The sequence below is a fragment of the Convolutriloba macropyga genome, chromosome 8, assembly GCF_964194025.1.
Source record: "Convolutriloba macropyga chromosome 8, txConMacr16.3, whole genome shotgun sequence".
Taxonomy (NCBI): domain Eukaryota; kingdom Metazoa; phylum Xenacoelomorpha; order Acoela; family Convolutidae; genus Convolutriloba; species Convolutriloba macropyga.
Genome location: NC_134475.1, coordinates 19975269 through 19987215, shown reverse-complemented (window position 1 = coordinate 19987215; position 11947 = coordinate 19975269). Strand labels below are relative to the sequence as shown.

The window sequence follows — 11947 nt, the reverse complement described above, 5'->3', positions numbered from 1 at the left end:
GCCCAAGTAGCTTAAGATCAAGACAAAAAAGCAGACAATTCTGAAAATTTGAAACCTCCAAGATTCCATGTAAAAATTAGTTAGGAAAACCCTCTATTAAAATTAGTTCGTGCTCGATGAGTTTTGTAGATATTAATTACATTTTTCCGCGGCAAAAGTATCGATGTCCCAAAAAATGACTGAAAAATATTTGAATTAAGTTATTTTTTCTTCTTGGAAAACTCTGCTGGAGCCTTCTATACTCAACATTTGTTCTCCAGTCCTAGGGAAAAAGTGTACAGCCAGTTCTAGCTTTTCAGTTATAAAGTTTCTGCTTTTTTGATTGATTAGTCATGCGTTGTTCTATTCAGTAATTTTCCTCAAACTTTTCCGTAAGCTGTATAAAGACAGTAAAACATACCGTTTTATAGCTAAATTTCAAATCAACAATATCTAAACAATAACAATAAATTAGTCCGTTCTATTTCAGCTTGTCGTTTCAAATTAGACTGACGAGCTCTTCAAAAAATCCGACAAATTCGTCAAAACTGAGTTCTTCTGTGTTTTCGTCTTTTGCTGCCCACTTGTAGAAACATTCTTTCAGTTCCTCCTTATTGTGGAAGGGCAAGTTCTCCAGGTTACCAAGGAAACTGCTCTGAAACGAAGCGGCGCCGACTAATTAAACAGCTCATAGGAATTGGAGCAGGGTTAAGGCAATCTAAGATTGGTTCTGCTCTTAAATAAATTTTATACCAAGAGAATATTCAGTGTCGGGTCCTCAAATTTTTGCAGAAATTTTTAACAATGTTTAGCGATTTTAAAGAACGATATATTTTTCTTCATTACTTTTTTGGAGTTGTAAAACTGCCACCTATAAAATTATCCAAAGAAATATTTCAATGCATTCGTTCATATCAAGCCATGATTCAAATCTTCCAAAATTTCTTAATGTTTAAATTGACCAAAAAATAGGGATGAACCGGTCAGTAGAAAGAAGCTCGATTCTTACAAACGTCATTTAAGTTGTATCTATAACCCGACTGGTGCAATTTATGAAGACGGGAAAAACACACTTAAATAAAATTAAGGTATTTTTACCTTAACGGAGTTAAGGTAAACGGTTGATAAGGTAAAGTTAAGGTAAGCTAATTTTTACCTTAACTCGAGTTAAGGTAAAAATTTACGTTAACTCTGTTAAGGTAAAATTACCTTAACTTTATTTAGTTAAGGTAGTGAGGCCTTAACTTTTCAGGTAAAGTTCTGGTAAAGTTAGGGTAGTTAAGGTGAGTTAAGGAAAGGCAAATCTACCTTAACAGTTAAGGTGAGTTGGGATGTTTTTTAAGGTAGTGATACCTTAACTTAATTTAGTGTGAACATTTATATCTAGCGTTTTGTTCCAAATGTATAAATCTGTAAACAAATAACTCAAATAAAAATTAATGAAAGTCAATTATGCTCTATTAAATTATAGCCAAAAACTGAGAACATTCTGTCGAGTTTTACACAAATTTATCGCATCGCTTCATATGCAATTTCTTGTAAGAATTGACATGTACAGAAATATTTAAACCTCATCAAAAAAACTGACCAGAAAAACAATTTTTTAATTTTTATGACTTACCTCAACTTCGGGCCAGCTAATCTGGGCGTTTGAATCGGAATCGAGTGCCTGGAACACCTTGTGTGCTACAAACAAAAGTGACTCTGGATATCTCTTGATGAAGTCAGAGGACTCTTTCAATTCATTCATCTTCTTCTCCACCTTCGGTTGAATATGTTGCTGATCAACAAAACTGACGCCACGAGATGTGTTATTACTCGATTGACCAGAAGGCATCACTCTTTCAGATAGATTAAATATCCAACTCAAATAAATTATTAAAAAAGTTTTGTTTTTTTAATCTAAATCAGAATAAAAGATTCACTCTGGTTCCGGATCGGTATTGAAAAGATTTTTTAACAACACGCTCCGTATCAACGACAAAAATTATTTAAACAAAATTATTTAGTTCATCGAGCAATAACGCCCCACGCCAATTATTACGTCAAAATAAAGGAGATATTGTCAACGAGAGATAATTGTCTCAACAACGAGAGATAATTGTCAATAATTAACGAGGAAAAGACCCGTTCCACAACGCGATTGTCTGACCTTTTATATACTTTTATTAATGACTGGTTTTAGAGCAAAGCAAAAAAATTTTTGACCGTCACCGGCAATATGATTTGTTTGTTTGAACTATTCAACAATGAACCGCTGTAGTACAAAGAAAGATTTTATACTATTTATTATACACCAAAACAGTAGTTAAAACAAGAGATCACGTTAAATTGTTCACTTTTGAATGCGAGCCGTGTGCGCATTGATTGTTAGAACAAAAGTTATAAGATTAACAACTTATGAGCAAATTATCATAAATTAGTCTACAAAAGGTGTGTGCGTGTGTGTGTGTATACGTCACAGAACTTACCAAAGAACGTCATTAGAAATAACGTCAATGCCGTAACATTAAAAGATCGTTTTGTTTTTTCTTTACTCGCTATATCATCAAGTAAATTTCGAAATGATCCGTTTTTGCGTGAATTGAATAATGGCCACTAATATATGCATTTAAGTCTGGACATGAACGCATCAAAATCGATATTGAACGCACGAAAGTCTGATGAACGCACGAAAGTCTGGACATGAACGCACAAAAGTCTGGTGAACGCACGAAAGTCTGGACATGAACGCATCAAAATCGATATTGAACGCACGAAAGTCTGATGAACGCACGAAAGTCTGGACATGAACGCACGAAAGTCTGGTGAACGCACGAAAGTCTGGACATGAACGCATCAAAATCGATATTGAACGCACGAAAGTCTGATGAACGCACGAAAGTCTGGACATGAACGCACGAAAGTCTGGTGAACGCACGAAATTCTGGACATAGGCACCTTTGTTTGGGCGGTCTGGACATATCGACTTTCCGTCTGACACCTCAACTTGGGTATTTACTCATCAAGCATGTACAACAAATAATCATTATGTCCACACTCGAAATTGATTAATTATTTGTTCATCTCAAATAACTTTCTATCCTTTCCAGGTTGAGATGCGCAACTCAAGCCAGCTCTGACCCGGGCCGAGGTGTCAACGCTAAAAAACGCAAAATTATGTAAGATTGGCGTTGAATGCGTAGAATTTATGTAAGATCTACGCTTGAGCGTAGATCTTACATAAATTCTACGCATTCAACGCTAATCTTACATAATTTTGCGTTGAATTTTGGCGTAGATCTTAAATATTTAGCGTTGAATTTTAGCGTAGATCTTACATATTTAGCGTTGAATTTAGCGTAGATCTTACATAAATTCAACGCATTCAACGCTAATCTTACATAATTTTGCGTTGAATTTTGGCGTAGATCTTACATATTTAGCGTTGAATTTTAGCGTAGATCTTACATATTTAGCGTTGAATTTAGCGTAGATCTTACATAAATTCAACGCATTCAACGCTAATCTTACATAATTTTGCGTTGAATTTTAGCGTAGATCTTACATATTTAGCGTTGAATTTAGCGTAGATCTTTCATAAATTCAACGCATTCAACGCTAATCTTACATAATTTTGCGTTGAATTTTGGCGTAGATCTTACATATTTAGCGTTGAATTTTAGCGTAGATTTTACATATTTAGCGTAGATCTTACATAAATTCAACGCTAATCTTACATAATTTTGCGTTGAATTTTGGCGTAGATCTTACATATTTAGCGTAGATCTTACATAAATTCAACGCATTCAACGCTAATCCTACATAATTTTGCGTTGAATTTTGGGGTAGATCTTACATATTTAGCGTTGAATTTTAGCGTAGATCTAACATATTTAGCGTAGATCTTACATAATTTCAACGCATTCAACGCTAATCTTACATAATTTTGCGTTGAATTTTGGCGTAGATCTTACATATTTAGCGTTGAATTTAGCGTAGATCATACATAAATTCAACGCATTCAACGCTAATCCTACATAATTTTGCGTTGAATTTTGGCGTAGATCTTACATATTTAGCGTTGAATTTTAGCGTAGATCTTACATATTTAGCGTTGGAGTGTGGGGGGTAGGGGGTGTTGTTGGGGGGAAGGGTGGGAGGGCGGAGGGGGATTGGTTTAATTTTTAGGTGGCTAGAGATCATAAAAGTGGGTTGTTCAGTGCAAAAAAATTGAGACCATTTTACGATTTCAAATTTTTCAAGATTTTTTTTTCAAAAAGTTAATTTTTTAACTGTTTCAACCCTATACTGCACAGGTGAGAAAAATCTCTTTTTAGTGCTCTTTTATAGTGCAAAATCCGTTTTAGACTATTTTACAATTTCAAAACTTTTAGTTTTTTTTCGAAAAATTAATTTTTTCACTATTTCGAACCCTATACTCCAAAGGTGAGGAACAAGAAGTCAGAAAAAATCTTTTTTAGTGCTCTTTTATAGTTTTTTTTTCGAAAAAATAAATTTTTTTACTGTTTCGACCCCTATACTTCACAATTGAGAAAAATGAAGTCAGCAAAAAATAACCATTTGCTCTCTTACGGTGCAAAAACCATTTCAGACCATTTTAGGAATTCAAATTTTTTTCAAAACATAAAAAATTTTTTAAATTTTTCCCAGTACTTCTCACATGATAAATGCGTTGAATACGTTGAAATTATGTAAGATCTCGGCTAATTTCAACGAAAAATATGTAAGATCTAGGCTAAATTCAACGAAATATATGCAAGTTCTACGCCAAATTCAATGCAAAATATGTAAGGTCTACGCTTTATAAGGATTGCGGCTATTAAGGAAACCAAGGTACGGTGGCACAATGGTAGAGGAGGCGACAAGTAAACAGGAGGTCAGTGGTTCGAGTCCCATACCAAGAGTTCTACGCGTTGATTTTTTGTAAGATCAACGCTAAATTCAACGCAAAAATATGTAAGATCTACGCTAAATTCAACGCTAAATATGTAAGATCTACGCTAAATTCAACGCTAAATATGTAAGATCAGCGGCAACTAGCGTTGACAAGTTGGAAAATTCACCGCCATTTCTTACATAATTTTGCGCTGAATGCGTTGATTTTTTGGCTTTAAATTCAACGCATTCAACGCAAAATTATGTAAGAAAATTGCGGTGAATTTTCCGACTTGTCAACGCTAGTTGCCGCTAATCTTACATAATTTTGGCCAAATTCCTCGGCCCGGGGATCAGATTGACTTGGATTCCGCCCCAGCAGGAGGTAAAGCTCAACATAGAGGCAAAGTCTGGAAGCAAATCTATGTTCTGGAAAGTCTGATCATTGTCGTATATTGTTAGTCTTGAGACATGATCTGGTCAGAGCTCTTTTCAGAGTCCGGAAAGCAGTGAGTCTCCTCAAGAATAATTATTTTAGTTAATTTAATGTGCGCAACCCAAGTTTGGCAACCCAAGTCTGGCAACCCACTCTCAAACCAATTTGGACTGATCGGAGACAAATTTATTTTAAATAATCTGATACAGCCCGTGTGCGATCCAAGTTGCTCTGATTAGAGCTGGCTTGCGTAGCTCGGAGCACCTCAACTGGCTTGAGCTGGCTTTGAGCTGGCTTGAGCTGGCTAGAGCTCGCATGAGCTCCTCAATCAACCTGCTTTCTCCTATCTACAGTCTTCTGATATACATATGAGTAGTATACTAAAATGCACGTATTGTCACGGGGGGGGGGGGGGGGTAGGGGGGACATACCCCCTCCCGTGACGAATCGTGCATAACGTTTTGTGACGGTGGGGACGCCCCCCTGTGACGAATCGCGCGGTAAAATTTTGTGCTCGAAAAGTTTTCTCTCTCAATTTTGCAGGAGGGAAAAAAACTCGTGTCAATTTTGTGCGGTGAGAATAACTTGTGAAATTTTTGCCAAATTTGTTCGTTGGGAAAAACTTATGATATTTCCAGCTATTTTATGGTCAAAATAAGTGCTCAAAACTATATTAAAGGTTCCAAAAAAGTGTTTGAAAGTGTGCGGTAAAAAATTCATATACCAGGTTTAAATGGCGGCAGATTCAAAAATCGATGAAAAAATTGTGTTTTTTTTAGATTAAATTTGTTATTTTTGGACTTTGTTTAGTTTTATGTAAAAAACTTCCGCAAAAAGCAATTCCATTATGCAAAAATTATTTTGCATTGTAAAAGACAACAAGTGTAGGCCGGTAAATTGTGTAACACAAGGTGTTTTAGGGATAATGCAAATGTGAACACGTTTGAACGGAAATAAAAAAGATGAAAAAATTTTAACGTGAGAAACTGATGTCCGACTGAACCTTACTGTGTAACTTAGGCAAAATGATAGAATGGGCAAATTTTTCCCCTTATATGCTAAAAAAATAATTTATCTTTTTATGCGAAGGAAATTCTATTTATGTCTTTACCTTAATACACATTTTTCCTGTTGTGTTAATCCTCTCCTATTACGTTCATAGTACTAACAATAAGTATAGCCTATATCTACAGTGTTCGTCTATTTTTATCTAATCTGGATATATTTTGCAGAAATTTGATTGGTCGAAAGCAGGCTGAAGATTAATTTTGGTCTGGTGCAAGTGACAAAAAATGTATTTGATTTTTATTTCGCAAGTTTTGGTCTCGGTGTTTGAGATTGGTTGACCGAGTTTGAGGAAGTATTGTGTCTACTTAATGTGCCAACATATGTGTTTTATTACCATAAGCATTTCAGTGTTGTCGTCTAAGCTTTTCTGATTGGTCAGTCGAGTTTAAGCTTTATTACCATCTTGCACATGTTTGAACACTTGTTTTCTTATTATCTAAGACAAGTTTGAATTTGCGTTTAAAAGGAAACTATAATGTCGTGGTCTTAAGATAAGTTCTATCTTTATCACGATATGGCATGTTCAATGGAATGTGTATAATGTTTACTGTGCATAAATTAAAACTACAGTGAAAGCAACAATTCAATTTTAAATGGAACAATGTGCGTTGAGACTAAAAAAGAAAGAAATGTTAGGCTATATAACACGGAACAAAAGACACTAAAATATTTTCCACACTAGAAGAACTCAGAAACAAAAAACAATGTCGTTAATTGAGTTTTAGAAGTTGATATCAAGTTTTTGTTTCCTTGAATCAAAGTAAAGCTCACTGGTGGCGTCTCAAGACTGCTGCTGGCAATTATGCTCCTAATTTTGTATAAAAAAATCCCTTGATATCATAGTCATAAAGATTTTCCCTCACATTTTCACCTCTCGTCACAGGATTGAACGCAAATTCTGTTACGTAGCCGGTAACATGAAAGATCGTCTACTCTGCTCCTTTCATCAGCGCCTTTTCAAATCTGAGTTATTGGATATAGTCAAAAGTTACAATTGGTAGCGCCATGAGGTTAATTGTAATCCAAATAATTGTTGTTCCGCAACTCTGGTTTAGCATTAACGACTTTCTCTTTTTTGTAAGTTTCATATGCTATTGTTCTCAATTCGGGATTGGCCCCTCATTTCAGAATATTTGTCACTGGAGACCCATTCAAACTTTCAAGACAATGTTGCTGTTAAAAAAAGTTGTTGTGGTAGTTTATCAAATCGTGAAAGCTTGTGGTAAGATTTTTCTTTATAATCAAAAGATAAAACAATTCGTTCTTAAATGAAAGAAATGGGTTTTAATCTAAATACACTGTGCTGTAATAGTTATTTTTACTTTGTGGCTTCAATTTGAAGTCAAGTGTTGAACATAATTACTTTATTAACATTAGAAAAAAAAGAGAAAAAGAAATGACGAAAGACTGTGAAAAGTGTTTGCAAACAATTTTAAGTTTCTGTTGTTGAGCAAAGATTTGGATTTTGGGAACAGTCAAACAGTATGCAAGATTTGAAAGAAATCACTATTTGTGTTGGATTTTTTTTCCTACATGTTTAGGCGTGTTGCTTTTAAGAATAGCTCAAAACTATACTTGTCACCTTTAGTCAAATTTTAATAATTGAATATATTTGTTTTTACCTCAGCCAATCAGAAAGCAACGAATTTTGAAAATTAACTTTATGACTAGCAAGCCAAAAGGAGAGTGACTACAGACAGTATATGAATGACTTGTGATATGTCTTATTTTAACCAATTGGAGAATTCATGGACAAACGAAAACAGCTTACAGTTAGCATACGGTTATTGGTTATAGTGGTTAAAAATATAAAATTTCAATCTTGATAAATGAGTTTGTTGCTATTATAAGAATGACAAAATCTTATTCCCTCGTTGTTTTACTATTGTTATTAGTTAAAGCTTTAGATTGTTCATAGAAAACCTTTAAATTTTTTTGGGTTGCTGTTTGCAATCAGTTCTTTGTAAAAACTTTTTTAAATACATGTAGAAATACTTATCTACTTTTACAATTTACCCTAAAAAATTATTGTGACTAAAGAATTTCCTGACAGCAGGTGAAAAATTTAGTGATTTGGACTGAATTAATCATGATAATGCTCCGAAGCTGAATCCGTATGGAGGTGTGATTAGCATCGACATTTCGTCTCGACAAATATCTAAAAGTATTAAAAATTTTTCGTCTTCGCGCTATATTACTCGACTCATGTGGTTTCATTTACGAAATATATAACCAAGGACATGGTTATTTTTATATGCGTCCTCGGAAAACCAGCAAATTTTTTAGCGGGAATTTGCTGGGAATTGTATTTTGCTTACATAGTGAGATTTTTCATCCAACTTTTGTTCACTTATTGGAGTGCTGAGCCGCAAAACGCTTGCGTTAGACGTTGAAAGATTTGGTCAACGAAACGAAATATTTATTAAAAAAGAGTTTGATATTTTGTACTGAGGACTACCTTTACTGCGTGTCATTTTTTTCATCAACAAGTTATAGTGAGCTAACAACTCAACAAAAGCTATCGTTCAGTTGATTAAAAAGATTTTGCACGGTATTGATTGTTGGGACAGAGTTAACTATCTCTATATTCATCTTACACAAATAATTCAAAGCGTTCGCTAGCAGATTCTGTGTGCAATGTTCTATGCCAAGGAAGCGGAGTAATTTAATTTTTTGTCAGAGTTGCTTGAATTCTCTGTTACTGATTTGAATTCAATTGAGTTTCCTTCTATATCTGTGAAGAACTTTACACAAAATTGTCAATATGATTCAAAGGACAAAAACAGCTCCAACAGACATCTTGCAAAAGAAAAAAATCATTTGCTATTTCAACTGGTTAACCAATTAGAGAGGAATAGAAGAAAATGAAGAACTTCTATAGAAGAAAATAGAAGTTGATTAAAAAGATTTTGCACGGTATTGATTGTTGGGACAGAGTTAACTATCTCTATATTCATCTTACACAAATAATTCAAAGCGTTCGCTAGCAGATTCTGTGTGCAATGTTCTATGTCAAGGAAGCGGAGTAATTTAATTTTTTGTCAGAGTTGCTTGAATTCTCTGTTACTGATTTGAATTCAATTGAGTTTCCTTCTAGATCTGTGAAGAACTTTACACAAAATTGTCAATATGATTCAAAGGACAAAAACAGCTCCAACAGACATCTTGCAAAAGAAAAAAATCATTTGCTATTTCAACTGTTTAACCAATTAGAGAGGAATAGAAAAAAATGGAGGCACTCCTGTCACCGAGTTCAAAATTTTGTGCCTTGATTTTGGGGGATGGGAATCTGAGTCTATTAGTTTACAAAAACGAAAGCATAAAAACAGGCAGCAAATTTTTACAGAGAAAAAATAAATTGTTGCTGACCGAGGAAGGAATTTGCTCATTCACTCATTTAGTATAATGTACTAATCTTTTTCTCCAGTGGAGAAAGCAGAATGTCAAATCCTAAACCAGAGTCTATCCTCCGAAACCCTTACTGATGTCGAAGCACCCGGTCGGTGAGGAATTAGAAAAAAACGATCCTTCGATGCCAAAAGAGATTCAACAATTGGTGAATGAAGAAAGCGTGCATAAAATTGTTCATAATGAAACAACTGAGAGACTTTCTGAGTGCTTTATGTTTCATATGAAAGACTTTTATTAACTGAGTTCAATTGCTATGAGTTGTTTTTATCTAAACTGATATCTAACTTATTCTCTTTTAACAAGTTTTCATTTTGTGTTGAGATGGAGGGAGTAACAGTTGACCAAAATGATGCTGTAGTAGAGGGAAAGTATATTGAAAAAGAAAAGAGTAGGAAATCTTGGTATATTTGTAACCAAACAACTTTGCGACGATCAGACGTTGTTTTTTTCAGCAAATTTTTGTTATATTACTGCTAATATCACTTTGTATGGTTGAATTAACGGTGTTAAAACCAAACTGTCACGAAACTTCAGTTTGGACGTCCATCTTGTCAAATTTAGTTGGATATGTTTTACCAAATCCAACACTATGAATAAAAGTATATCTACGAAAGATAGGGTCTTCATGGCCGTTGTAGAGTTAATTTGCCAAACGTTAAGTCAAAACAAATTTTCTTCGAAACTTATCCATATTCTATTTTTACACCCGGAAATGCTACAAGTATACATCAAAAAGGAGCGAAAACATGAAGTCATTTTCAAAAAATACGCCATTTAGAACATTTAAATAACCTTGAAAACTGTCTTTTGATAAATGACGGTAACGGCTTTTGATAATCAAGAAACTTATGACGATAAAAATTTTTTTAAATGGGCAACCACAGGGCGTCGAAAAAATTTAATGTTATTTACATAAAGCACAATCTTTATCAGCACAGCACGTGGTCTAGTACCATAGACGTGAACACAACACACATCTTTTTGTTCAAATCAAGCCGCGATATTCAATAAGTCGATATTTTAGGCGAGCACAGTAAAACCGTATTAAATTTTCAAAACATTGCGTTCAATTGGCAACGGAGGACTCCTTTGGGCATTTGCTTATCGATCTTGATCCAAAAAATTCTGATTGTTTACGATACTTTTCAAATATTACCAACCCAGGTCCTACAAAGTTCTATCTTCCATCTGATATAGCAGAAACATCCCTTCTGAACAATGATGGAGAAACAAATATCTATACTGAAACAAATTATGCATTTGCAACTAAAACAATTTAGGAAATACGTACGTAGTTGTGATAGCGATGTTTTTCTGGTTTTATGTCAATGTCTTCACAATGTTTTACTATGTCATGATAGAGCGAAAGTGAGGGACTTCAAAAAATAGGGACGCATACATAAAAGTGTTCTAAAAAAGCCATCAATGAATAAACGACGCGCGCTTTTACTAACGAAAACCGGTTTTGAACTGATTCAACTTAATTTTATTTTTTTTTTCATCCATTTGAGTTAAATTATGTCAACTGCGGAAGAGTTTATTTTGTTTCCTAAAAATATGTTTATGAAAGAGCAACCATATTCCTCATAAAACAATTAAGGAAATACGTGCGTAGTTGTGATAGTGATATTTTTCTGGTTTTATGTGAATGTCTTCACAATGTCTTACTGGGTCATTTTAGAGTGAAAGTAAGCGACTTCAAAAAATAGAGACACATAATTTAAGGTGTTCTAAAAAGCCATCAATGGATAAACGACGAGCACTTTTACTAACAAAAACCGGTTTTGAACTGATTCAACTCAATTTTATTTTTTTTCATCCATTTGAGTTAAATTATGTCAACTGCGGAAGATTTTTTTTTGATTCCCAAAAATAAGTTTATGAAAGAGCAACCATATTCCTCATAAATTATCAGTGATCCAGGGTTCAGCATACCGGTTGTCAATTTTCGTTTTTGATGCGTATTCGACCTAATGAAAACAATAACCAGGAATTTTTAGGTACAAGGGAAATAACTGATCCCACTGAGTTGTCAAAAAAACTATAATGACAAATTATTTGAAATCCTTAACGTGCTGGTGCCAGCACAATTTACCAGGACGGAGAAAATAGTTTATCTCAATAAAAAGTCGAAATAGATTGTTATAGTTAAAAATGAAATTTTCATTGTTGACG

General features: G+C 34.1%; 1 protein-coding gene across 1 annotated transcript; it reads right to left on the bottom strand.

Annotated features, from left to right (window-relative positions):
* Nucleotides 1–397: 397 nt before the first annotated feature.
* Nucleotides 398–2291, bottom strand: LOC142343992 (uncharacterized). Its single transcript, XM_075395419.1, has 2 exons — nt 1601–2291; nt 398–634 (listed from the first exon to the last, which is right to left on the bottom strand). The coding sequence occupies exons 1-2, from the start codon at nt 1814–1816 to the stop codon at nt 479–481; spliced, it is 372 nt and encodes a 123-aa protein (XP_075251534.1). The 5' UTR covers nt 1817–2291; the 3' UTR covers nt 398–478.
* Between the last annotated feature and the right edge of the window lie 9656 nt (nt 2292–11947).

Coding starts and splice junctions, on each gene's coding strand:
- LOC142343992 (XM_075395419.1), bottom strand. CDS start 1,816: ATGCCTTCTGGTCAATCGAGTAATAACACATCTCGTGGCGTCAGTTTT. Junction 635..1,600: donor TTAGCTGGCCCGAAGTTGAG/GTAAGTCATAAA, acceptor GCTTCGTTTCAG/AGCAGTTTCCTTGGTAACCT.